This window comes from Macaca fascicularis, chromosome 19 (assembly GCF_037993035.2).
Source record: "Macaca fascicularis isolate 582-1 chromosome 19, T2T-MFA8v1.1".
NCBI lineage: Eukaryota > Metazoa > Chordata > Mammalia > Primates > Cercopithecidae > Macaca > Macaca fascicularis.
The window spans coordinates 58,174,877-58,202,441 of record NC_088393.1 but is presented as its reverse complement, the minus strand read 5'-3'; the positions used below and the strand labels follow the sequence as shown (position 1 = coordinate 58,202,441).

Below are 27,565 nucleotides of genomic sequence, written 5' to 3'. Positions count from 1 at the left end.
CCTCACCCATCCGAGTAGCTGGGACTACAGTCGCCCGCCACCACGCCTGGCTAATTTTTGTATTTTTAGTAGAGACAGGGGTTCACCATATTGGTCAGGCTGATCTTGAACTCCTGACCTCGTGATCTGCCCGCCTCGGCCTCCCAAAGTGCTGGGATTACAGGTGTGAGCCACCGCGCCCGGCCTCATTTGTGAATTTTCAAGGGAATTTGTACCTGTGATATTGCTTTGTGTATATACTGTGTGTGTGTGTGTGTCTGTGTGTGTGTGTGTGTGTCTGTGTGTGTTTGTGTGTGTGTGTGTGTGTTGGGTTCTGTCCATGGTTCCTTGCTCATAATTCACATAGCCCTTTTAGAGTAAACAGAACTGCTCTCTCTAACTTCCTCCTGCCCCCTCTTTCACCTGCACAAGGCAGACGCTCTAATCCGACTGTGGGTCACAGGACCCTCATTTCAGAGGGGGAAGGAATGCTGCAGAGAGAAGCCAGGAAGAATCTCGACAGACAGGCCTCGCTGGGTTTAGATCGGACCCTTTTTGTCCAATCACATTTCTACATGGTTGTCAATCACGCCTATCCAGTGACGTCTCCACAAAAGGCCCAAGAGGACAGGATTTGGGCAGCTTCTGGGAGGCTGAACATGTGCAGTACTCAGAGGGTGGCACTCCCAGGAGGGCACAGAAGCTCCATGCCCCTCTCCCGTACCCCCATGCATCTCCTCATTTGTATCCTTTGTAATATTCTTTATAATAAACCAGTAAAGGTAAGTGTTTCCCTGAGTTCTGTGAGCCGCAAATTAACCCAGAGGGCATCGTGGAAACCCCAACTTGAAGCTGGTTGGTCACCGGTTCTGGTGGCCCGGGCCAGGCACAGTGGCTCACATCTGTAATCCCAGCACTCTGGGAGGCTGAGGCAGGTGGATCACTTGAGGCTGGGATTTCGAGACCAGCCTGGCCAACATGGTGAAACCTCATCTCTATTAAAAATACCCCCAAAATTAGCCGGTTGTGGTGGCACACACCTGCAATCCCAGCTACTTGGGAGGCTGAGGCAAGGGAATTGCTTGAACCCGGAAGGCTGTGGCAGGAGAAGCGTTTGAACCTGGGAGGCAGAGGTTGCAGTGAGCTGAGATTGCGCCACCGCACTCCAGCTTGGGATGTGACAGAACAAGACCTCATCTCAAAAAAAGGAAAGAAAAGGAAAAGAAAGGGAAGGGAAGGAAGAAGGGAAGGGAAGAGAAGGAAGAAGGGAAAGGAAGGGAAGGAAGAAGGGAAGGGAAGGGAAGGAAAAAGGGAAGGGAAGGGAAAGAAAAAGGGAAGGGAAGGGAAAGAAAAAGGGAAGGGAATGGAAAGAAAAAGGGAAGGGAAGGAAAAAGGGAAGCGAAGGTAAAAGGGAAGTGAAGGGAAGGAAAAAGGGAAGTGAAGGGAAGGAAAAAGGGAAGGGAAAGGAAGGAAGAAGGGAAGGGAAGGAAAAAGGGAAGGGAAAGGAAGGAAAAAGGGAAGGGAAGAGAGGGGAGGGGAGGGAGAGGAGGGGAGGGAAGGGAAGGGAGACGATCTAGTGGCCTGGACTTGAGACTGGTGTCTGGGGCAGTGCGGGGGAGGGACAGGTTTGGGGACTGAGCTCTCAATCTGTGGGTTCTGACAGTGTCTCCCGGTAGATACTGTTGGAATGGAATTGGAGGACACCCTGGTGTCTGCGGCAGAACCGATGGCTCGCTTGGTGATGGGGAGAACCCCACTCCCTACATTGGGTCACCGAAGTCGTCTTCTGTGTTGATGATTGTGGTTGTGTGACAGCACAGGAGAAATGGTTTAAGTTTTTTCCAGATGGTACCCTAAGCATCCTCCAAAGGAGTCTCACTAAGGTGAATAGACTCCCGTGCAAAATTCACGTCCACTGAGAACCTCGGAATGTGACCTTAGTTGGAAATAAGATCTCTGCAGTTGTAATTGATTAACGTGAGGTCACGCTGGATTAGGGTGGGCCTCAAATCTGGTATGGCTGGTGTCCTTTTAAGAGGAGATGAGGGCCAGGCAATGGTGGCTCACACCTGTAATCCCAGCACTTTGGGAGGCTGAAGCAGTGAATCACTTGAGGTCAGGAGTTTGAGACCAGCCTGGCCAACATGGTGAAACCCCGCCACTACTAAAACATACAAAAAAAATTAGCCAGACGTGGTGGTGGGTGCCTATGATCCAGCTACTCAGGAGGTTGAGGCGGGAGAAGCGCTTGAACCCGGAAGGCAAAGGTTGCAGTGGGCTGAGATCGGCCCATTGCACTCCAGCCTGGGCGACAAGAGCGAGACTCCGTCTAAAAAAAAAAAAAAAAAAAAAAGAGAGAGACATGAGACAGAGCGACAAAGATAGGAAAATGCCTTGTAAAGTTAGAGCCAGAGATTGCAGTGATGCATATACAGATGAAGAAACACCAGGGACTGCCAGCACCCACCAGAAGCCAGGATAGAGCACGAACAAGAGGAGCCACGCCACCTTGATTTCAGACCTCTGGCCTCCAGGACCACAAGAGAATACATTCCTGGCCGGGCGTGGCGGCTCACGCCTGTAATCCCAGCACTTTGGGAGGCCGAGACAGGAGGATCACTTGAGGTCAGGAGTCTGAGACCAGCCTGGCCAACATAATGAAACCCCGTCTCTATGAAAAATACGAAGATTAGCTGGGCATGGTGGCGCATGCCTGTAATCCCAGCTACTCGGGAGGCTGAGGCAGGAGAATCACTTGAACCCAGGAGGCAGAGGTTGCAGTGAGCTGAGATCGCACCACTGCACTCCAGTCTGGGTGACAGAGTGAGACTCCATCTCAAAGAAAAGGAAAAAAAAAAACAGAGAGAATACATTTCTGTTGTTTTAAGCCACATTTGTGGGAATTTGTTATGGTGGTCCTAGGGAACTAACACAGCAACTAATTAATATTTTTTTAAAGTTGCTGTGAACTCATGAATGTAAACAGATTTCAAGGGATTAAATCAGTCGCAGTTATTTGCCTCATTGAAGCTGAAGTTGCCCCACTTTGGGCCAGCGGGAGGCTCTTCGCACTGACGTCTACGTGCTCTTGACATAACTACACTACCTTTCCCACTAATGGGTATCACAAAATGTTCTGGGCTACTCTTGTTCATTGCCTGCTCCAGATCTGGAATCAGCCATTTTCGAAGAAGCTCCAGTTTCTTTTCTTTCTTTTTTTTTTTGAGATAGCCCCTCACTCTGTTGCCCAGGCTGGAACGGAGTGGCACAATCTCGGCTCACTACAACCTCTGCTTCCTGGGCCCAGGCAATCCTCCTATCTCAGCCCTCAGAGTAGCTGGGGCCACAGGCGTGTGCCATGGCACCCGGCTAATTTTATTTTTTTGTAGAGACGGCATCTTACTATGCTGCTCAGGCTGGTCTCAAACTCCTGGGCTCAAGCAATCCTCCTGCCTCAGCCTTCCAAAGAGCTGGGATTACAAGTGTGAGCCACTGTGCCCAGCCATCCTGTTTCTTTTACAGGGAAACAGCATTTCCAGATCACAACGTGGACACAGGGATACTCATTGCTACTAGGTTGCCTGTTTCTAGGCCTTTTGGGTGGTCAGAGAGACTGGATCTGTATAAAATACATCACCAGTTGGCCGAGTGCGGTGGCTCACGCCTGTAATCCCAGCACTTTGGGAGGCCGAGGCGGGCGGATCACGAGGTCAGGAGATCGAAACCATCCTGGCTAACACAGTGAAACTCCGTCTCTACTAAAAAATACTAAAATTATCCGGGCGTGGTGGTGGGCACCTGTAGTCCCAGTTACTCAGGAGTCTGAGGCAGGAGAATGGCGTGAACCCAGGAGGCAGAGCTTGCAGTGAGCCGAGATCACGCCACTGCACTCCAGCCTGGGCAATACAGCAAGACTCCCTCTCAAAAAAAAAAAAAAAAAAAAGTACATCACGAGTTCATGTGAATATAACGTCAAATTGAGAACTACAGATTTGCTTAGTTTTGTTTTTACAGGCGTGAGCCACTGTGCCTGGCTTAAACTATTTTTTAAACATAATTTATCACTTTTCTTTTTGAGACAGGGTCTCACTATGTTGCCCAGGCTGGAGTGCAGTGGTACAATCATGGCTCACTGCAGCTTCAATCTCCCTGCGCTCAGGTGATCCTCCCAACTCAGCCTCCTGGGTAGCTGGGACTATAAGTGTGTGCTACTATACCTGGCTAATTTTTAAATTTTGTGTAGGGAGGCAGTTTTGCCACGTCATCCAAGCTGGTCTTGAGCTCCTAGGCTAAAAGCAATCCACCAAAAGTGCTGGGATTCCAGGCATGACCCACTGCGCCCAGCTAAACGTAATTTCTTTTCTTTCTATTTCTTTTTTCTTTTTTTTTTTTTTTTTTGAGACGGAGTCTCGCTGTGTGCCCCAGGCTGGAGTGCAGTGGCCGGATCTCAGCTCACTGCAAGCTCCGCCTCCCGGGTTCACGCCGTTCTCCTGCCTCAGCCTCCCGAGTAGCTGGGACTACAGGCGCCCGCCACCTCACCTGGCTAGTTTTTTGTATTTTTTAGTAGAGACAGGGTTTCACCGTGTTAGCCAGGATGGTCTCGATCTCCTGACCTCATGATCTGCCTGTTTTGGCCTCCCAAAGTGCTGGGATTACAGGCTTGAGCCACCGCGACCGGCCCTCTTTTTATTTCATATATACTTTTTGTAGAGATGGGGTCTCACTATGTTGGCGAGGCTGGTCTCAAACACCTGGGCTCAAGCGATCCTTCCGCCTTGACCTCCCAAAGTGCTGAGATTACAGGCATGAGCCACCACACCTGGTCTTTTTTTTTTTGAGATGGAGTCTTGCTCTGTCGCCCAGGCTGGAGTGCAGTGGCGGGGTCTCGGCTCACTGCAAGCTCCGCCTCCCGGGTTCACGCCATTCTCCTGCCTCAGCCTCCCGAGAAGCTGGGACTACAGGCGCCCGCCACCACACCCAGCTAATTTTTTGTATTTTTAGTAGAGACGGGGTTTCACTGTGTTAGCTAGGATGGTCTCGATCTCCTGACCTCGTGATCCACCTGCCTCGGCCTCCCAAAGTGCTGGAATTACAGGCATGAGCCTCTGCGCCCGGCCACACCTGGTCTGTTTTTTTTTTTTTTAAAAAAAACTTAATCTCTTCTGTAGGACAACTATATCAAAGTTCTTTGGCGCTGAGTACCCTGATGTCAAGGACGTTGTAGATGACAGAGTACCCCATCTTTGATCATTCACTTTATCCCACATTATAAACTCAATATCTCAGAAAAACAAGGCTAATACTATCACCATCAATTAATGAAAGTAGGCTAAAACTTTTTTGCATATTTTCCCCATTCCCTCCATTTAAAAAGTAGTCTTACTACACATAACTGTTGAGCATATAATTATTACCTTTTTTTGTTTTGAGACAGGGTCTCACTCTGTCATCCAGTCACCCAGGCTAGAGTGCAATGGCACAATCATAGCTCGCTGCAGCCTCCATCTCCCAGGCTCAAGTGATCCTCCCTCCTCAGCTTCCCAGGTTGTTGGACTACAGGCATGCACCACTGTGCCTGGCTAATTTTTACATTTTTTGTAGAGAAAATTAGAGAATCAGGAGAATCGCTTGAACCTGGGAGGCAGAGGTTGCAGTGAGCCGAGATCGCACCACTGCACTCCAGCTTGGGAAACAGAGCGAGGCTCCATCTCAAAAAAAAAGAAAAAGAAAAAGAAAAAAATTAATGAAGAATGCAGACGTTGGTTTGTCCTTGGAAATCCCATCGCTCTGTTGTCTTCTTGGCAAACTCCTACGCTTCCTTTAAGATCTCTCAAAGCATCACCTCCACCAGGAAGCCTTCTCTGATGGCCTCTATCCTCCAGGCTAGGTCTGTAGTCCCTTCTAGGTTCCCACAGTGCCCGTGTTTCCTCCATTTTCACTTGTGTCTCTGTATTGGGATGGTCTGTTTCCTCCTTTAGACCAAGATGTGTTTGAGGGCGGAGACTTACTATTATCCATCTCCAGGTCCCCAGCATAAGCCAGAATAGGATCTGGGCCACCAGAATCCTCAGAAAATATTTATAAATAAATATACAAATGAAAACATGCTTTTCTCCCTCTGCTGAACTCCAACTTATGCTTTAAAACTCCCAGCCAAATGTCTCTTTTTCCAAATGTTTTCTTACGACTCCTGCAGAAAGTTCTTTATCTCTCTATACTGGGCTCAAACTTCCATGATCACACCTGCTGGCCTTTAATGTGACAGCATAGTCCCATGTCTGTTTCCTCCAGAGAACTTCATAGGACAAAAACCCCATGTAATTCATCTTTGGATCCAGCCCTGAAGAAACCCCTCAGAAATACAAGTGAATCATGCCTTTCCACCCTTTTTAGAACTCGTATTCAACCTTCAAAACCCAACTCAAATATCCCCTTTCTATTTTTTTTTTTTTTTTTTTTTTTTGAGACGGAGTCTTGCTCTGTCACCCAGGCTGGAGTGCAGTGGCCGGATCTCAGCTCACTGCAAGCTCCGCCTCCCGGGTTTACGCCATTCTCCTGCCTCAGCCTCCCGAGTAGCTGGGACTACAGGCGCCCGCCACCTCACCCGGCTATTTTTTTGTATTTTTTAGTAGAGACGGGGTTTCACCGTGTCAGCCGGGATCGTCTCTCGATCTCCTGACCTCGTGATCCGCCCGTCTCGGCCTCCCAAAGTGCTGGGATTACAGGCTTGAGCCACCGCGCCCGGCCTCTATATTTGTTGAATAAGAGGACTGAAGGTTACAGTCCCAGGTCAATAGGGACTGAGGCTGGTGGGGGTGGTCAATCGCACTCACCTGCAGGAGCAGCTTGCGGTAGCGGTCATTGAGCAGCTCCGAGTTGCTCTGCTCCTCCTCCAGCTCTTCCTCCAACTGCCCCAGGCGCCCCTCCAGCTGACGCTTCTCCTCCAGAATGGCTGCCCTAGGGAGACAGGAAGGGGTGGGGATGACAGGACAGGACAGTCAGAGGAGGGTACCTTGCCTGTAACACTATAGGACCCTGCGGTTGGCCCCACCCTCCTCCCCAGCCTCACAGCCCAGGGGTCCCTAGGTTAACCCTGCCGTCCTCCCAGCTTCCTGTGCCAGAGCTCAGCCAGTTCCAGCCTACCCCAGCTTCACCTCCTGCAGATGCAGCACCTCAGCCTCCACACCCTCGGGGCACTTACTTGCTAAGGTTGCCATTGGCCACCTCATCTGCCATCTCATCCCGGTCCTGCGCTGCCTGCCGCCGAGCACGGTCTGAGGCGGCCAGTTCCTGTGATGAGAGAGAGAGGGGTGGCCAGTGGGGGTGAGGAGAAGCAATCTGGACACGGGTCTAACCCCTTCTCTGTCCCTCACACCTCAAGTCTCTTGGCTCTTTTCTCATGCTGTCCCTGGGTAACCCTGGAATGACATCCACAGATGTCTCCTAAATCTGTCTCCTGAGCCCCTGACCTCTTGCAGCCCAAGCTCCAGGCCCCTCACCCTCTCCACCTTTTACCGCACACAGGTTCTCCTCTCAAACCTGCCTCTCCTCCAGGGTCCCCCAGTCACCGAGCCAGACCCCCAGTGCTCTCCTCCCCTCCTCCGGACCCCCTCACCATAGCCTCCTCCCTCCTGCCTTCTCACTGCTTTCTCTGTCCTCTGCATCCACTTGGCCCTGGCTGAGGGTTCTGTTTCTCTCTCTCCCCATTCCCACTCCCCCTCCCACAGCCTTTGCGCCTCCAATCTCCCCACTCCATTTCAACTGCTACAAGGCTGACCCTGCCCATCCTCTGTTCTGGATCTTTCCATGGCTCCCTAGTGCCCTAGGACAAAATTCCTGCTCTTAGCCTGGCATTGGAGGCCACATGGTAAGCCCAATCCACCTCCCAAGCCTCACACCCAGGGACCCTGTGGTTAGCCTCCGTCTCCTCCCCAGCCTCATACCCCAGGGACCCTGTAGTTAGCCCCGCCCACCTCTCCAGCTTCACACCCAGGGACCCTGTGGTTAGCCCCACCTATCTCCCCAGGCTCACACCCAGGGACCCTGTGGTTAGCCCCACCCACCTCCCCAGCTTCACACCCAGGGACCCTATGGTTAGCCCCGCCCACCTCCCCAGCTTCACACCCAGGGACCCTGTGGTTAGCCCCGCCCACCTCCTCAGCATCACACCCCAGGGGCCCTGAGGTTAGCCCTGCCCGCCTCCCAGCTTCCTGTCCCAGGGCCCAGCCCACCCCAGCCTCACCTCCTGCAGCCGTAGCACCTCAGCCTCCAGGCCCTTGAGGCGCTTTTCACTTTCCCGATTCTGGGAGAAGATCTCCTCCCGGGAGCTGCGTGTCTCCTCCACCTCCCGCCATAGCTCCTTCATCTGGGCCTGGGTGGGATGGAATAGGTAGATGGGCTCAGCCTGGCCACACAGCACAGGGAACTCCTCCACCCCCTTGCCAGGTCGACGGGGGCTCCTCAGCTCCCGTGAACAAGCAGGGAGTTCTCTGAACCCTGCAGACCTGGGCTCCTGTGTATAAAGCCACTTGCTGTGTGACCTTGGGCCAGCCTCTCCATTCTGGTCCTCAAGGGAGGAGGTTGATCTGGCTGAGCCTAGAAGGCAGCTGGAAGCCTGATGGAGCCTGGCTTCAAGTTAGACGTGGGTTTGAATTACAACTTGGCCATATCCTTGCTGGGTGACCATGAGCCGGCCACTGCCCCTCTCTGAGCCTCAGTTTGCCTACTGTTTATTTATTTATTTAATTTCTATTTTTACTTTTTTGAGACAGTCTTGCTCTGTCACCCAGGCTGGAGTGCAGTGGTGGGATCTCAGCTCACTGCAACCTCTGCCTCCCGGGTTCAAGCAATTCTCCTGCCTTAGCCTCCTGAGTAGCTGGGACCACAGGTGCGTGCCACCATGCCTGGCTAATTTTTTTATTTTTAGTAGAAACGGGGTTTCACCATATTGGCCAGGCTGGTATTGAACTCCTGACCTCAGGTTATCTGCCCACCTTGGCCTCCCAAAGTGCTGGGATTACAGGTGTGAGCCACCGTGTCTGGCCAAAAAACCACAGGGTATTTTCACTTCAAAAACAAAAACCACAGAGGCAGGTGGATCACTTGAGGCCAAGAGATCGAGACCATCCTGGCCAACATGGCGAAACCCCATCTCTACTAAACATACAAAAATTAGCTGGGTGTGGTGGCACATGCCTGTCATCCCAGCTACTCGGGAAGCTGAGACAGGAGAATTGCTTGAACCCGGGAGGCGGAGGTTGCTGTGAGCTGAGATCACATCACTGCACTCCAGCTTGGGCGACAGAATGAGACTGTCAAAAAAAAAAAAAAAAAACTGAACAAACAAAGAAACAAACAAATGAGGAAATTTGACTTAAGAGTGCAGCATTTTAAATGAAAGAAATGTGAACTATAAGAAGGAAGCCAGCCTCTGGGGCATGGATGTTTATAAAGGCGCTGACCCATGTGGATGCTGCCTGTGGGGAGAGCGAGGGGTCCGAGCTGGCCTCAGACCCTGGAGTGATGGTCGGGGCTTGAAGATACCACAGCCTCCCCTCCCTGGCCCAGCTCACGCCCCGCCCTTACCTGCATCTTTCGAAGCTGCTTCACCGCCTCCTCCTTGCCCTGCCCAGCGGAGGCCATTTGAGCCTTCAGCTCCTCCAGCTCCCCCTCCAGCTTCTTGCGGGCAGCCACAGCCAGAGTGCGCTGTTTCCGCTCCTCATCCCGCTCCACCTCTGCATCTCTCAGCTGGACAGGAGGTCAGGAGGGACTGGGTCAGGGACAGGAAACACAGCCTCCCTCTGTGTGCTAGGGACATAGATGTCTACCCCGGAGCTCCTGCCCAGGCTGCAAGCCCCGTTCCTCTCACCCCCTGACTCTCCTTACTTGGTCCCCTCTCTATCTCCACTGCCCCAGCTCAGTCCCCCATCTCACCTAAGCCTCCTTTTTAGCCTCTCATCTCTCCCCTCCAGTCCATTCCAACACGTCTCCAGAGCTGACCCTACTCATAGCCCTCCCATGGTTCCCCAGTGCCTCCAGGGCCAAGTCTTGGACACTCAGCCATGTCTAAGTCAAAGGGGCTACTGGAGACAAAACCCCGCGGAGACCCCTGGCCTTAGGTCACCCGTTCACCTTTCTTCCCTGCCTGCCCAGCTTCTAGCACCCTCTTCCCCAAGTCTGTTGCCCACATGGCTCCAGAGGGGTCTTATGACACCCAGAGCTGCCCCTGCCCCTCACCACCTAGTAGAGGGAAGACATGGGAAGTTCCTGAATGAGTAATGAATGAATGGTGCAGGGAGGGAGAGAGTAATGGAATAAACAAGGAAGCGAGGGAGCGATGACTGACTGGATTGGGGAAGGATACGGATGGAGGGGAGGGCAGATGAGCAGGTCAGTGAGTGAGTGACTGAGTGGAGACAGCAGGGGGTGCTGAGGGCCTGGGGTTGGGTAAATAGGGGAGGGGTTGGGTTGGGGAGAGGAGATGGGTCGGAAGCAGGTAACTGGGTGGATGGAGCAGTAGTTGGACATGGCATTGGCTGGGTATTAGCGCTGGTTGGGGGAGAGGCTGTATGTGGGTGGTTGGGGTGGTTGAACAGATGGGGTGGCAGATGGATGGATGAATGGTTTGTTTGGTGGATGGAGGATGTATGATTGGGTATAGCAACAGGTCAACAGGATATGTGTGTGGGTTAATGGGTCATGGCAGGTTAACAGGTTGGGGAATAGGAAGATGGTTTTGTGGGAGGAAGATGGTTTGGCTGGCAGGAGAGACTGGTAGAAATACTGAGTGGCAGGCGGGTGTGGAGACACTGAGCAGTGGAAGGGTGGGGGAGACAGAGTGGTGGGTGGGGAGACGCCTTGCTGACCTTCTTGCTGCCTGTACACACCATGGCATACCCCAGCTGGACCAGCACCCTGTGGCCTTCCGTGTGACAATACCTGCTTGGCCAGCTGTCTCCGCCTCTCTTCACCAGCCTCATCACGGCCCTGCAGGTCACGCTCGTGCTGAGTCTTGAGAGCCTGCACAGTCACCTCCAGACGCAGCTTGGCATCCTCGGCTGCCGTCAGCTCATCCTCCAGTTCCGTCACCTGTGCTCGCAGATCATTGGCTGCCTGTTCTGCCACCCGGCAGGCTCGTTCCAGCTCATGCACCTGGTGGGGAGGGAGAGTGGCTGCTGGGCACTTGGGTCACTGAGGCAGAGGAGGTTAGGTGCCTAGGTATGGTAGGGGAAGCTTTGATGGAGGATGGGGAGGTGGCAAGTCAGTGTGCCCATCCTAGTTTGTTCATTCATCCATTCAAAATCTACTGAGCGACTCCTTCCTAGGTGTCTCATTCAGCATCATCCCAAAATGTATTTCATGAATAACTGATGCTTCATAATTCTATCAGCTGAAGCACTTCAAAGTCTAATACAAGCATCTGTTAGGTCAGCTGACTCTCACTCATGGTGGATTATTCCCTCTGAGTTTTGTAATTTTGCATTGTGAGCTCACTCACTGGGAATTCATCTTCAGGAATCCTGTGTGAATGGGTCGAAGGCAGGTAGCTCCACGGTCATCAGTGCTGGTGTCTGCCAGACTCCCCAGGGTGTCACCAACCTACTATCTACTTGTATTGGGTTTTCTGGGAGGGTCCCCGATCTTTCAGGGAGGTATGAATTAAAACCCCAAACACTGTGAAAATGGAGCTGGGCTTATGAATTTTCAGAGACTCCCCCTTCACTCCTCTCCTTACTTAACGATCACCTCCTCAGGGAAGCCTCTCTTGACCCATCAGGGCCTCTCTGCTACCCATGCTCCTGGCACTGGGGCCCCTCTCGTATCTAGCCCTAGTCACAGTGGTCATTTGACATTTGCTTAGGTGGCTTTTTGTGCAACACCCGCCTCCTGCACTGGACTGTGAGATCCACAGAGAAGGGCCTATGTCTGTGGATCACCACTGCCCACATGATACTCATTACAATTCTGCTCACTGACAGTTTCTACTTTCAGTCCTTGGAATGGGCCCTCTAGCCTCCCTTCCTGTTTGGTAGTTGCCAATTAATTTTGTTTACTTGAAGGGATCAAACTTTCTTCCCATCAACATCCTGTTTCCCACAGGGGCCTTTGGAGTCACTACAAATAATGACATTTTTCCCAAGGGACAGACCTTAACGGCTCAAGTAAGAGCCAGGTTTTAGCTCCATTATCCCTAGGGCCGCAGGCCAGGTCTGTGTCAGGGAGAGAGGGCTCTCTCCAGGCCTGGCTAAAAGCAAAATCAGATCAACGTCTAAGTGTGTGGAGAAGATAAAGCCCTCATCCACTGGACTCCTAGAAGCACATTGGTGGGAAAATAAAGAAATAAGGATGTCGAGATGGCATCTGTTCAGGAGCTCAACAAATTCTGCCAGTGCCTCCCATCATTAGTGAGGGTGACCTGTGTCCCTGGGTGTGAGCCATAAATGTATTTAGAGGATGAATGAAGGAAGGATGGAGTGGAGGATGTGGCGGGTCATTTTGACCACTTGGAAGGCTGGGACACTGGCTGGGTGAGGAGAGCCTGGGAGCAGCCTTGGGGCACCACCCTACAGGCCCTGGAGGGATATATGAGTTCAGGGAAGACAGAGGCTTGGTGGGAGAGTCTGTGTGTGCTCAGTGGAGTTGGCAGCAGGCAAAGTGGGAGTCCTCAAACTGTGTGTGCATGTGTGTGGGTGTTGTGTATGTATGCATGCACATAGTCATGTCTGGGGAGTGGTTCTCAGGCTGTGTGTTGTAGTAAATTGTCTTCATGTTCTCTGAGCATTCACACATATGTGTGGTGAGTAGTTTTCTCATGCTGTATGTGTACATATGCACATGAATATGTGTATTTAATGGAAAATTCTCAGCAAGGTGCAATGGCTCATGCCTGTAATCCCAATGCTTTGGGAGGCCGAAGTGGGAAGATTGTTTGAGCCTAGGAGTTCAGGACCAGCCTGGGCAACACAGCAAGACCCCATCTCCACAAAAAATTTTTTAAAAGCCACGTATGGTGGAATGCACCTATAGTCCCTGCTACTTGGGAGGCTGAGGCAGGAGGACTGCTTGAGCCTAGGAGCCTGAGGTTGTAATGTGCCATGATTGCACCACTGCCCTCCAGCCTGGGCAACAGAGCAAGACCTTATCTCAAAAATAAAATAAAACAAAACAAAAAACAAACAAAAACAAGTAATAGAAGATTCTCCTCATATCCCATGTACACAAATGTGAGCATGTGTGCTTTGTGAGCAGCTCTCATGTTCTGTGTGTGAACACATGTGCTGGATGGAAGATTCTCCTCACGCTCCGTGAACGTCTACACAAAGACCTACCTCTGGTGAATGGCTCTCCTTACTTTCTATGCGTGTGCATGAGCACACATATTTGGTGGAAGAGTCTCTTCACACTGTGTGTGTGTATCTGTGTGTGTGTATATGAACGCAAATGTTTGGTGAACAGTCCTCCTCTGGTTCTTTTTTTTTTTTTTTGAGACAGAGTCTCGCTCTGTCACCCAGGCTGGAGTGCAGTGGAATGATCTTGGCTCACTGCAACCTCTGCCTCCTGAATTCAAGTGATTCTCCTGCTTCAGCCTCCCAAGTAGCTGGGATTACAGGCACGCACCATGATGCCTGGCTAATTTTTGTATTTTTAGTAGAGATGGGGTTTCACCATGTTGGCCAGGCTGGTCTCAAACTCCTGACCTCAGGTGATCCACCCGCCTTGGCCTCCCAAAGTGCTGGAGTGCTGGGATTATAGGAGTGAGCCACCGTGCCCGGCCCTCTTGTTCTCTTTGTGCGTGAATATATGACTTTGATGGCTGGTTGTTTTCATGTTCTATGTGTGAAAGCATACATGCCTGTATGTGTCTTCCCCTCACCCAGTGTGTCCCGGGGAGTGGGGGCCCTGCTCACGCTCTTGCCGACGTCATCCTTGCTGCTCAGCAGTGCCTCCAGCTCAGCCCGCAGCGCCCGGTTCTGCCGCTCCAGCTCCTCACGTGCCTCCTGCTCCTCCTCCAGTGCCCGTGTCAGTGACAGGGCCCGAGCCTCACGCTCCCGGCCCTCTGCCTCGGCCCGCTCACGTTCCTCCACTGCCCGAAGTACAGCTGCCTTCTCCTCTGCCAGAAGCTTCCAGTTTGAGGGAGATGGGGTGGGGGGAAATAGATTAGCTGAAAGGAGTGTACAAGGGAACGGGAAGAGGGAGCAGCCAGGAACAGAGAAAGAGAGAGAAAGAGACAGACAAAGGCAGAGACACAAGAGGGAGGTAGAGGGATTAAAGTTGCAACCGTGTCCCAAACCAGCTCAACTCTTGAATGGATCAAACTGATCAGTCCCTAACTCTCTATGCTCAACAGAAGAAAGGGTATTCCTTCCTGTTAAGAGTGGCAGTAGAAAATGAACTTCAACCTTCACTGTTTTTTTAAGACACAGTAATTGGCAAACAAACTTATAAAACATGCAAAGAAAAGAGAACAGGACTCATGGTGAAGAGAAAAATCAGTCCATACATACAGACCCACAGATGACCTACATATTAGAATGTGCACACAAGGACTTCACGATGAGTTTCAGAACGAGGCAGATATAATGGGTGAAGAGGCAGAGTTATTTCAGGAGAGATTTGAAACTGTAAAACAGAACCACATAGAAATGCTAGAATTGAAAAATGAAATAGCTGAAATAAAAAAGTCATTGGATGAAATTAGTAGCTGACTGGACACATCAGAAGAATCAGTAAACTTGAAAACAGGTCAATAGAAATTATCCAAACACAGCAAAGAAAGAAAGAAAGAAGATTGTAACAAAAATTAATGGAACTTTAATAACCTGAAAAAAGTACCAAGCAGTCATACATACATGCATTTGAGTCCTAGAAGGGTAAAGAAAAAGTAAAGAAAAGTAAAACTGCCTTTGTTCACAGAAAACATGATCATCTATGTGGAGAATCCAACGAAATATATAAAAACTCTGTTAGCACTAATAAGTGAGTTTAGCCAAGATTGTGGGATACAAGATCAATATACAAAAATCTATTGTGTTTCTACATACTAGCAATAAAATATGGAAATGAAAGTAACATCACTCAAAATAGCCATAAAACCATGAAATACTTAGAAATACATCTGGCAAAAGATGTCAAAGATGTACACTGAAAACTAAAAAACATTTCTAAGGTATTTCAATGGACATATATACCATCTTCCTCAGTGAGAAAACTCAACATTGTTACGACGTCAATTCTTCCCAAACTGATGTATAGATTCAATACAGTTCCAAATCGGAAGGCTTTTTGTTTTGGGGTAGAAATTGACAAATTGATTCTAAAATACATATGAAAATGCAAAGGAACTAGAAGCGGCAAAACAACTTCAAATAAGAAGAAAAGGCTGGTGCAGTGGCTCGTGCTTGTAATCCCAGCATTTTGGGAGGCTGAGGCGGGCAGATCACCTGAGGTCAAGAGTTCAAGACCAGCTGGCCAACATGGTGAAACCCCGTCTCTACTAAAAATACAAAAATTAGCCAGGTGTGGTGGCACACACCTGTAATTCCAGCTACTTGGGAGGCTGAGGTGGGAGAACTGCTTGAACCTGGGAAGCAGAGGTTGCAGTAAGCCAAGATCACACCACTGCACTCCAGCCTGGGCAACAAGAGCAAAACTCTGCTTCAAAAAAAAAAGAAGAAAAATGACTTTCAATAGATATGCAAAAACAAGTCAGTGGAGAACAAACAAACGGTGTTGGAATACTTGGATATCTATATTCACAAAAATTAACATGGAGCATGATAGCATCATATATAAAAATTAACTCAGAATGGATCACAGACCTAAATGTAAACTTTTAACTGGAAGACTGCCAGAAAAAAAACAGGATAGGCCAGGTGCGGTGGCTCATGCCTGTAATCCCAGTACTTTGGGAGGCTGAGGCAGATGGATCACGAGGTCAGGAGTTTGAGACCAGCCTGGCCAACATAGTGAAACCCTGTCTCTCCTAAAAATACAAAAAAAAAAAAAAAAAAATTTTAGCAGGGTGTGGTAGCATGTGTCTGTAATCCCAGCTACTTGGGAGGCTGAGATAGGAGAAATTGCTTGACCCAGGCAGGCAGAGGTTGCAGTGAGCTGAGATTGTGCCACTGCACTCCAGCCTGGGCAACAGTGCAAGACTCTGTCTCAAAAAAAAAAAAAAAAAGAAAAAGAAAAAGAAAAAAACAGGATAAAACCTTTGTGACCTTGAGTTAGGCAAATTCTTATATACAATACCAAAAGCACAATCCATAAAATAACAAATTGATAAATTGGACAAAATTAAAAACTTCTGTTCTTTGAAAGACTAACAGAATGGAAAGACAAGCCACAGACTGGACAAAAATATTTGCAGAGCATATATCTGATAAAGAACTCGCATTCAGAATATATAAAGAACTTTCTTTTCTTTTGAGATGGAGTTTCACTTTTGTTGACCAGGCTGGAGTGCAATGGCGCGATCTCGGCTCACCGCAACCTCCGCCTCCCAGGTTCAAGCGATTCTTCTACCTCAGCCTCCCAAGCAGCTGAGACTACAGGCACGCGCCACCATGCCTGGCTAATTTTGTATTTTTAGCAGAGATGGGGTTTCTGCATGTTGGTCAGGCTGGTCTCAAACTCCTGACCTCAGGTGATCCATCCGCCTCGGCCTCCCAAAGTGCTGGGATTACAGGCACGAGCCCACCATGCCTGGCCCGTAAAGAATTTTCAAAATTCAATAATAGGAAAACAAACAACCTAATTAACAAATAGGCAAAAGATCTGAACAGATGCTTCAGCAAATAAGATATGTGGATGGCAAATAAGCATATGAAAAGATGCTCAACATCATTGGTCATTAGGGAAATGTTAATTAAAACCACCTTTGAGAAAGACTAAGGCTTTATCCGTAATAGTTCCAAACTGGAAAAAACCCAAATGTTCATCGAAAGGTTAATGAATATCAAAATGTGGCTGATCTATACCACAGGAATAATACTGAGCAGCAAAAAACGGAATACATTACTGATATGCAAAAATATGGATGGATCTCAAAATAATTACTTTGAGGCTAGGTGCGGTAGCTCACTCCTGTAATCCCAGCACTTTGGGAGGCCGAGATGGGTGGATCACTTGAAGCCAGGAGTTCGAGACCAGCCTTGCTAACATGGCGAAACCTCGTCTCTACTAAAAACACAAAAATTAGCCAGGCATGGTAGTGCACACCCGTAATCCCAGCTACTTGGAAGGCTGAGGCATGAGAATTGCTTGAACCCGGGAGGTGGAAGGTTGCAGTGAGCTGAGATCGTGCCACTGCACTCTAGCCTTGGTGACACAGCGAGACTTTGTCTCAAAAAAAAAAAATTTTTTTTTTGAGTAAAATAAGCCCATCCCAAAAGAGATTTATGTGAAAATAATTTATATAAAATTCTAGAAGATGCAAAAAATTAATAAGGCCTCAATGACCTGTAGAAGAGTATTATAACCTAACCACATGTATTTGGAGTCCAAGAAGAAGGGGAAGGAGAGAGAGTGAGAGATAAAAATATTTGAAGAAATAATGGCTGAAATTTTCCACATTTGATCAAAAACATCAGCCCACAGCTACAGGAAGCACGGTGAATCTAAAGCAGGATAAATACAAAAAACCCACAGCTGGGCATATCATAGTCAAACTGCTAAAAACCAAGCATAAAGAGAGAAATCGTAAGTCAGCCAGAAAAACATATTGCACCACCTACAGGGAAATGCCAATCTTTTTAATTTTTAAATTTTTTATTTTTATTTTTTTGAGATGGAGTCTTGCTCTGTCGCCCAGGCTGGAGTGCAGTAGAGCGATCTCGGCTCACTGCAACCTCACCTCCCAGGTTCAAGCAATTCTCCTGCCTCATCCTCCTGAGTAGCTGGGACTACAGGCGCCCACCATGGTGCCCAGCTCATTTTTTGTATTTTAGTAGAGACGGGGTTTCACCGTGTTGCCCAGGCTGGTCGTGAACTCCTGAGCTCAGGCAATCCGCCCGCCTTGGCCTCCCAAAGTGCTGGGATTACAGGCATGAGCCACTGTGCCCGGCCTCACACTGCATTTTCTAAATGAATAAAATAAAGCACAGAGAGGTTGAGCAATTTGCCCAAGCCACACAGCCATCAAGAGGCTGAGTTGGGATCTGAACCTCCGGATTGCCTGATCCGAGCTCTCTGAGGTTCTGTGATTTCTATTTCATCCTCAGGCTGCCAGATGCTTGGTGTTATTGCCATTTTCTAGACGGGTGAACTGAAGCTGAGATGGAAAAAGCAACTTGCCTGAGTTACCCAGTGAATCAGCAGAAGTGAGATGAGTTATTTGATTTAATTCTCATAAGCAATCTCTGGGGTACTGAAGGTATTCGTACATTTTGTCATCCAAAAACCAGGGCAGCTTTGAAAGTAAATGTGGGTGCTACGATGACTTATGCTGTGACAAGAGGCATGAATCAGGACAGAGGGATGTCCTATTTTACAGAGGCCCAGAGCAAAGAAGGGTCTTGCTTCCTGGTCCACTACAACTGCCTAGTTGAGCCGTGACGGATTACTGGTTCCTCACAATGACCACGGGAAGCCTAGATGGACTTGCTGATTCCCCAGCTGGGGGAACTGAGGTGCCCCACCTGGTCGAACTTGCGCTGCTTCTTCTCCAGGGTGCTCACAAGCTGCCGCTGCTGCTCCAGGTCCATGGTGGCGTCGTCCAGCTCCTGCTGCAGCCGGCGGCGGCCCCGCTCCAGCCGATCCACGGTCTCTGTCTTTTCTGCCAGGCGCTGGGTCAGGGCCTCAGCCTCACGGGCTGCCCGGCGCCGTGCCTCCTCCCCTGCCTCCAGTGCCCCTGCCTCCTCCTCCTGGCGCCGCCGCCACTCGGAGAGCTGAGGGGAGGAGAGAGAGAGTGGTTGGTGGTCACAGCCGTGAGTGACCAAGGTGTGAGCTGGTGGTGCTCCATTTCCAGGATGAAGAGACTGAGGCCTGAAGAGGGAAAAGGGTCACTCTGCTGGGCTCTTCTGCCTCTGAGTGGCATGAAGTTGTGAGTACTATGAGCCCTAGTTCTTCCAGGGAATTAAAACGACTCCCTCCAAGACGCAGAGATGAATCAGACCTGGAGTTTTTCCTGGGGAGCCCCTCGTCTGCTGGGGGAGACACAGCGTCACAGCCAGGGTGATAGGGGTTAAGGTAGCAGTATGGGAGCTATGGAAGTCCACAGGAAGGGCTCAGAATCTGTTTAGAACATTCAGGAGAAACTTCCTGAAGGAGGACCATTTGAGATGGGTCTTGAAGTATGCATAGGAGTTTGCCAGTTGAAGGATATCTGCAGGCAAGCACCATCACTCATTCATTCAATAAGCATTTCTCCAAGCCTACCATACATGAGGCTCTATATTGGACTGTGCTACAGACCTGGATCTAACTCTAATGGGATTCTAGTTTGCAAGGGCTCTCAGTCTGGTGGGGAGACTCATGGGCAGAGAAAGTCCCAGCCCAAGGTGACTGGAGTTGGGACAGAGGAGAAAGAGAAGAGGGGTCAGGAAACTTCCCACAGGGGAGCCTAATGCTAAGTCTGGAAAAATAAAAGGGTTTTTTCAAATAAAATAGGAAAGTAGTGACAGAGATGAATACAGCTAAAGACACAGGAAGGACCAGAGATCGCAGGCCCTCAAATGCCCAACTAAGAGGCATGGACTTTGTCTAGGGGTACTGGGGAGGCATGGGAGAGCTGTGAGCAGGGGAGGGACAGGGTCAGCTCCAGGTGAAGAAAGAAGCTTCTGGGGCTGTGTAGGGGATGAGCTGTTAGGGGAGAGGTCGGAGGCCCAGAGGCCAAGAAGAGGATCTAGGTGGGAGAGGACGGTGCTGGAGCTGGGACAAGGGATGAGGCTGAGAGTCAGGGGGCAGGAGAGCCAGGGCTGGGCACAGGCTGTGGGGGGTAAAGGGGAGTCAGAGATGAGAAAGGCACCCATGGGTCTGGCCTGTGAGAAGGTGGGCAGCGTGGCCGTCCCTGAGCTGGGGAACCCAGGAGAAGCAGTGGGGCGGGCTGTGCCTCCCTGAAGGTCTTACGTAGGGCTGCTCACCTGGGCCTGGGTGGTCTGCAGTTCACGGCCCGCCCGCTCCCTGGCGGCTGCCTCCTCTTCCAGCTGCTCACGCAGCCCGGCTGCCTCAGCCTCCATGGCTCGCACCCGGGACCCCAAGGCCAATTTCGCCCTGGTCTCCTCCTGCAGGAGCTCCTGTAAATGGAGGAGACGGCAATGTCAGGTGTGGTCGGGAGGAAAGGAGGGGAGGGTGACGGTGGAGCCGAAGGGCAGGCAGGGTCACCTGGGCGTCGTGCAGCTGGGCTTCTGTGCTGCTCAGCTCCTTGCTAAGACGGATGGCTTTGGACTCAGCCTCGTTCAGCGCCCCAGACACATTCTCCAGTTCAGCCTGCAGGGAAGGGACAGGGGAATGAAGCCCTCTATAATCGTGGCTTCCACTCAGTGACCCCATGTGCCTCAAATCCCTCCCACGCTGGCAGGAATGTAAAAAGGTGCAGCTGCCATGGAGAACAGTCTGGCAGGTCCTCAGATGCTTAAACACAGGGTTCCCACATGACCCGACAATTCCGCTCCTAGGTGTACACCCCACTTACCTGGGCTCGCTGCAGCTTCTCAGCAGCCTCCGCTCGTGCCCTCTCCCCGTCACCAGCCCGGCCCTGCACCTCCTGCAGCTGTGACTCCAGGCGGCGCCTCCGCTGCTCACCCTCCTGACGTGCAGTCTGCAGGCTGCTCAGTTCCGCCCGCAGCTCGGACACCTCGGCCTCCAGGGCCAGCCGCGTCTTCTCCCACGCACCTTTGCCCTGGTGTGGGAAGGAGATGACCAAAGATCTGTGAGGCCTTTCCTGGACCAGGCCAGGCACACTCCCCTCTCAGGGCTTTCACACTGGCTGTTCCCTCTGCCTGGAACACACTTCTCCCAATGCACAAATAGTGCACCCCTCCCTCCCTCATTTTTTAAATTTATTTTTTATTTATTTATTTTTTTTGAGACAGTGCTTCACTCTTGCTGCCCAAGCTGGAATACAATGGCGTGATCTTTGCTCACTGCAACCTCTGCCTCCCAGGTTCAAGCGATTCTCCTGTCTCAGCCTCCCAAGTAGCTGGGATTACAGGTGCACGCCACCACACCCAGCTAATTTTTTGTGTTTTTAGTAGAGACGGGGTTTCGCCATGTTGGCCAGGCTGGTCTTGAACTCACGACCTCAGGTGATCCACTTGCCTCAGCCTCCCAAACTGCTGGGATTACAGCTGTGAGCCACCATGCCTGGCCCATTTTTGTTTGTTTGTTTGCTTGTTTGTTTTTTGAGATGGAGTCTTACTCTGTCACCCAGGCTGGAGTGCAATGGCGCAATCTCGACTCACTGCAACCTCCGCTTCTTGGGTTCAAGTGATTCTCCTGCCTCAGCCTCTCGAGTAGCTGGGACTACAGGAGTGTACACCACCACGCCCAGCTAATTTTTGTATTTTTAGTAGAGGTGGGGTTTCACCATGTTGCCCAGGCTGGTCTTGAACTCCTAGCCTCAAGTGATCTGCCTGCCTCAGCCTCCCAAAGTTACAGGCATGAGCCACCGTGCCTGGCCACTCCCTCAGTTTTTTACCCTGATGTCACCTTCTCACAGAATACCTCCGCAGCCTCTCTACTTAAAAACTCACCCGCCTTAGAATTCTGATCCCCTTTTTCTGTTCATTACGGCCCCATAGCACTTATCACCCCGATATAAACTGAAGGTATTTATATCGTTTACTCTCTGCCTCTCTCACTAAAAGGAAAGCTCCACAAGGGAAGGCAGTGCTGGTTGTTGGGTTCATGGCTGGTTTTCCAGCAATGCTCCTGGAATATAGTCCACACCGTATTCATGCTTGCTGAATGAAAGCTGCACATGAATGCGTGAGGAAAGGAGCCCAGAGAGATGAGATGGCCTAGAACCAGCCAGAGGTACCTCCTCCAAACCCCCGTCCTGCCCTGCCCTCCCCGTGGCTCCTCCGCCCTGTCCCCCTGCCCCAACCCACCCTCCGGGCCTGCTCCAGCTGCTCCGCCAGCTCCCCCAGGGCCTGGCCGTGGCGCTGCCTCAGCTCCTGCACTGCCGCCTCGTGGATGCGAGTCTCCTCCTCCAGAGTCTTCTTCAGCGCCGTCACCTCCTGTTCCCTCTTGGACCTTTATTGGGGGAAGGGAGAGGGGAAGAGAATTTCAGAGCAGAGGAAGGCAGGGGCTTTGGGGGAGCTGGTTGTTTCTCCTTTCCATGTTTCCTAAAAACATGAGAGCCTCATGTAATGCTCCCCAGGAGATCTGGGTGGTGACACTGTGGAAGGAGTGTGGCTTTAAAGGTGAACTCCTATTCACCTTTCAAAACCCTTATCCAAAAGGCCCTTCCTCAGGAAAGTCTTCCTGGATTTCCCATAGACTTGGTTTAGGGGTCTTCAGTTAGCACCCACAATGCCCTGTGTCGCTCCACTAAAGCACCCCTTGTTCCGGGTTGAGATTGTCTGTGCCTTAATCTGCCTCCCCTGAGACTGGAAATTCCCAAGGGTAACACCTGGGTCTGACCCATCTCTGTCCCCAGCTTGACCAGGCTGGGCCTAGAGCCGGTGGTTCAAGAACAGCCGAACTGCAAGCCTCTCTAAGGACAGAGACTTTGCACCTAAGTCCTTCCCCCAGCCCTGCACGTGCACAGGCTGTGACAGCGGCTGCCACCGGGCCTCACCGGAGCTCCTGCTGTGCGTTGGTGGAGTCCAGCGTGTCCTCCAGCTCGCTCCGCAGTGCCTCCAGCTCCTCGCCCAGGTCCCGGCGCTGCTTCTCCGCCTTGGTCCTGGCCACGCGCTCGGCCTCCAGGTCCTCCTGGGCCTCGGCCAGAGCTGCTTGAGCCTCCCGCAGGGATTTCAGCAGCTGGGCCCGGGCCCCACCCTCGTCTTCTGCCCTGGGGGTGACAAGAACCATGGAGTTGGTACAGGGGCAGGCAAGGGCGAGGCAATGATTTCTGGGGACAGAGAGGCTGGATGTGGGCTTTGGGAGTGGCCAGTCCCAGGTTCCAATCCTATCTCTGCCACTGGGTACTTGACTCCAGTACTAATTTAATTTTTTTGAGACAGGGTCTTTCTCTGTTACCCAGGCTGGAGTGCAGTGGTGCAGTCATGGCTTACTGCAGCCTCAAATTCCTGGGCTCAAGTGATCCTCCTACCACAGCATCTCATGTAGCTGAGACCACAGTTGTGGTCCATCACGCCTGGCTAATTTTTCCTTTTCCCCAAAGACACGGGGTCTCACTATCTTGCCCAGGGCTGGTCTCGAACTCCTGGCCTCAAGCCAGGAGGTGGTTCTATCCTCCCACCTCAGCCTTACAAAGTGCTGAGATTGCAGGAGTGAGCCACTTCGCCCAGTTTGACTCATTTCGAACCTCAGTTTTCTTAGCTGTAAAGTGGGAATGACAGCAACAGTAATCGTAGGAGACACTTACTAAGTTCCTGCTTCATGCCAGTGCTTTACTTGTATCACCTCATTTAACGTTCCTGCCAAATGAAGAAACTGAGGCCCAGCACAGAGAAAGCACTTGCCGAGGTTACCCAGTTCGTGACTGGCTGGGTTGCCCCGGAGTCCCTCCTCGTAACTCTTACAGGGATGTGGCTTCCTGTCCCTTCATGCAGTGTCATTGCAAAGAGAAGCTGGATCCGGGGGCTGCATCAACTGGGACCTGGGGGTTAATGGCTCAGGGAGCCACACAGACCTGGCTCAGTATCCTCTCCTGGCCCCCTGCTCCGGCAAGTGACTTAAGAAGGGCAGGGTCCTGGTTTGTGGGAGAACATGACAATGAACACTCCCCTTTACCAGGGTTGCTGGGGGGATGACGATAAAAATAAAGCACAAAAAGGCCACATGTTGTATGAAATATCTAGAATAGGCAAATTCTATTTAGACAGAAAGTGGATCAGAGGCTGCCAGTGTGGGGAGAAGGAGGGATGGGGAGTGACTGCTTTTTTTTTTTTTTTTTTTTTGAGAGAGGATCTCGTTCTGTCACCGAGACCAGAGTGCAGTGGCTCCCTGCAGCCTCGACTTCCCAGGTTCAAATGATCCTCCCACCTCAGCCCTCTAAGTGGCTGGGACTACAAGCACACGCCACCATGCTTGGCTAATCTTTTTAAGTTTTTGGTGGAGACAGGGTCTCGTTATATTGCCCAGGCTGGTCTTGAATTCCTGGGCTCAGGTGACCCTCCCGCCTCCTCCTCTCAGAGTGCTGGATTATGGCGTGAGTCACTGTGCCTGGTCGTGATTGCTTAATACATACAGGGTTTCCTTTTGGGGTGATAAAAATATTCTGGAGGCCGGCACAGTGGCTCATGCCTGTAATCCCAGCACTTTGGGAGGCTGAGACAGGTGGATCACCTGAGGTCAGGAGTTCGAGACCAGCCTGGCCAACATAGTGAAACCCCGTCCTTGCTAAAAATACAAAAATTAGCCTGTAATCCCAGCACTTTGGGAGGCCGAGACGGGCGGATCACGAGGTCAGGAGATCGAGACCATCCTGGCTAACACGGTGAAACCCCGTCTCTACTAAAAAATACAGAAAACTAGCCGGGCGCGGTGGCGGGCGCCTGTAGTCCCAACTACTCGGGAGGCTGAGGCAGGAGAATGGCGTGAACCTGGGAGGCGGAGCTTGCAGTGAGCTGAGATCTGGCCACTGCACTCCAGCCTGGGCGACAGAGCGAGACTCCGTCTCAAAAAAAAAAAAAAAAAAAAAAAAAAATTAGCTGGGTGTGGTGGTGGGCACCTGTAGTCCCAGCTACTTGGGAGGCTGAAGCAGGAGAATTGCTTGAACACAGGAGGCAGAGGATGTAGTGAGCCAAGATCACGCCACTGCACTCCAGGCTGGGCGACAGGGCAAGACTCCATCTCAATAAAAGGGAAACTGTTCTAGAACTAGATAGAGGTGATGGTTACACAGCATTGTGAATGGGCAAAATCTACTGAATTGTACATTTAAAAAATGGTTACTTTTATGTGAATTTCACCTCAGTAAAAAAAAAAAAAAAAAAAAAAAAAAAAAAAAAATTAGCAAGAGTAATAAAAGCAGTAACAGAAACATCCGGCATTTATTGAGGGCTCAGGGTATGCCAAGCGTCTGAGGAGCACTTTCTTCTTTAACCCTCACACTAACCCTAGGAGTAGCATCCATAATTACCCCATTTTATAGATGAAAAAACTGAGGCTAGAGAGGTGACGTGACTTGGGTGAGGTCACATGACTAGAAAGGGGAGAAGCCAGGATTCCAACCCAGAAGTCAGACTCAAAGATATGTGTTCACGGCCAGGTGCAGTGCCTCACGCCTATAATCCCAGCACTTTGGGAGGCCGAGACAAGTGGATCACCTGGGGTCAGGAGTTTGAGACCAGCCTGGGCAACGTGGTGAAACCCCATCTCCACTAAAAATACAAAACTTGCTGGGCATGTTGGCGGGGGCCTGTAATCCCAGTTACTTGGGAGGCTGAGGCATGAGAATCACTTGAACCTGGGTGGTGGAGGTGGCAGTGACCAAGATCACACCACTGCACTCCAGTCTGGGCAGCAGAACAAGACTCCATCTTAAAAAAAATTGTGTGTATATATATATATATGTTCTTAACTACACACACACACACACACACACACACACACACACCATGTTCCACCAACTCTAAGATGCACAGCTTTTCACATTTTAACATCTCTGAAATGGAGCTGTACTTGTAATCAGATAGGGGGTCTTAGATTGCATGAACACAGCGCATAAAAAGCATCTGAAATACTAAGCACCACATCTGGCATACAGTAGGAGCTCAATTATTGTGAACGAGTGTAAATATAATTATTATGATTCCTAACATAGGCCACTTGTCAAATCTCAGCTGATTCTGGGCTGTTTGGTGTGGCGAGGCCAAGAAGGGGAAGAGGAAGAAATAGCTTTGTTTTTTTTGAGACGTCGTCTTGCTCTGTCGCCAGGCTAGAGTGCAGTGGTGTGATCTCGGCTCACTGCAACCTCTGCCTCCCGGGTTCAAGCGATTCTCGTGCTTAAGCTTCCTGAGTAGCTGGAATTACAGGTGCCTGCCACCACACCCAGCTAATTTTTGTATTTTTAGTAGAGACGGGGTTTCGCCACGTTAGCCAGGCTGGTCTCAAACTCCCGACCTCAAGTGATCCACCTGCCTTGGCCTCCCAAAGTGCTGGGATTACAGGTACGAACCATTGTAACTGGCCTAGAAATAGCATTTTCTTGTTCCGTTTGTGCACTGTTATGCAAGTTACCAGACACATAGAGTCTCGTTTCGCTTTTCGCTTAAGCTAGTGGGCCTGGAACTCTTACTATCTTCATTTGACAGAAGGGGACACTGAGGTGTGGAGGGGATGTGGCTTGTCTGTGGCTGGTGAGTGGCTCCACCGGGGTTTGTACCCAGGAGCTTCTGACTTGGGCACCCCATGCTTGCCCCACCAAGCCCGCCCCACCCTGCACCTGGCCAGGGCAGCCTGCAGCTCCTCCTCCTTGCGGCCCAGCTGGGCCCGCAGCTCCTCTGCCCGCTGTTGCTGCTCCACCATCTGCTCCTGCAGCTCCGAGCTCTCCCCGTCCAGCCTCCGCTTCAGCTTCTCCAGCTCCTGGCGACCCTTCTCCTCCTTCCGTAGGCGGTCTGGAGGCAGGGTTGGGGGCCGTGCATGAGGACTCCAGGCCTGCGCACTCAGCCGCTCCCACAGAGACCACAGGCCCCCAGCCACATATAAGGCTAAGTTCAGCACCTCCCTTAATACCTTCTCCTCCTCCCACCTTCCCCATCTATCTCAGGGACTCTCCCCACAATGTTGTCCTAGACCCTCGGCCAGACACCTACACACTGTCCTCTCCTCCTCATCCCCACTGACAGCCCGTGCCTCCTGCCTCTGACTCTCTCTGCCCTGTGTCCACAGCCCTGCCTCTCCCTGTGCCTCTTCCCTTCTGTTTCTGAGTCTAAGTCAACAGGAAGGGACAGGGAGACAAAAGCGTGTCTGAAACAGACAGACAGTGAAGCAGTCAGATGGGAAGAAAGTAGGATAACCCAAGACACCACGGAGAGAAAGGGAGTTGGATTTAGAGATGCATGAAGAACTCAAGAGCTGGGAGGACACTCAATCCGCCCTGAGCTTTCCTTCCTATCCCATTTAGCAGACACAGCCACGGAGGACCTGGAGCACGTGGGGCTTGCCTGAAGTCCCCCATCAGAGCACACACAGACCCCTACAGCTCCCCACTGGTTGGGCAGGAGCTCACCCTCCATGTCTGCGATTGTGGCCTCATACTTGAGCCGTAGCTTATTGAGGCTCTTGACCTTCTCCTCCTCCTCAGCTGCCTGGGATGAGAACTCGGACAGGCGATCTTCTAGCAGCTTCCGCTCCTGAGGGGTGGGGTGGGGTGGGGGGCAGTCAGGAGCCGGGCCAGGAGCAGCCCCTACCTGATCTGCAGCTTCTGGTGTTGTTCTCATCTATGTTTCTGCTCCTCTTCACCCTTCTCTGACCTTCCTCCCCCTACACCTCCCTCTTCTTCCCATTCCCTGGG

The 27,565-nt window shown here is 51.0% G+C and overlaps 1 protein-coding gene across 14 annotated transcripts in view; it reads right to left on the bottom strand.

Annotated features, from left to right (window-relative positions):
• The window catches only part of MYH14 (myosin heavy chain 14), a 104,142-nt gene that overhangs the window by 13,390 nt on the left and 63,187 nt on the right, over nucleotides 1-27,565 (bottom strand). For all 14 annotated transcript variants that reach the window (XM_005590000.4, XM_005590002.3, XM_074024375.1 and 11 more), the window contains 14 exons: nucleotides 27,281-27,404; nucleotides 26,495-26,666; nucleotides 22,721-22,933; nucleotides 22,029-22,173; nucleotides 20,612-20,818; nucleotides 20,302-20,406; nucleotides 20,061-20,213; nucleotides 18,618-18,866; nucleotides 13,887-14,099; nucleotides 10,918-11,130; nucleotides 9,565-9,726; nucleotides 8,222-8,350; nucleotides 7,181-7,269; nucleotides 6,813-6,936 (listed from right to left, as the gene is read on the bottom strand). In XM_005590000.4, the coding sequence (XP_005590057.2) occupies nucleotides 6,813-6,936; nucleotides 7,181-7,269; nucleotides 8,222-8,350; nucleotides 9,565-9,726; nucleotides 10,918-11,130; nucleotides 13,887-14,099; nucleotides 18,618-18,866; nucleotides 20,061-20,213; nucleotides 20,302-20,406; nucleotides 20,612-20,818; nucleotides 22,029-22,173; nucleotides 22,721-22,933; nucleotides 26,495-26,666; nucleotides 27,281-27,404 (2,298 nt within the window). The remainder of the gene's footprint in view (nucleotides 1-6,812; nucleotides 6,937-7,180; nucleotides 7,270-8,221; nucleotides 8,351-9,564; nucleotides 9,727-10,917; nucleotides 11,131-13,886; nucleotides 14,100-18,617; nucleotides 18,867-20,060; nucleotides 20,214-20,301; nucleotides 20,407-20,611; nucleotides 20,819-22,028; nucleotides 22,174-22,720; nucleotides 22,934-26,494; nucleotides 26,667-27,280; nucleotides 27,405-27,565) is intronic.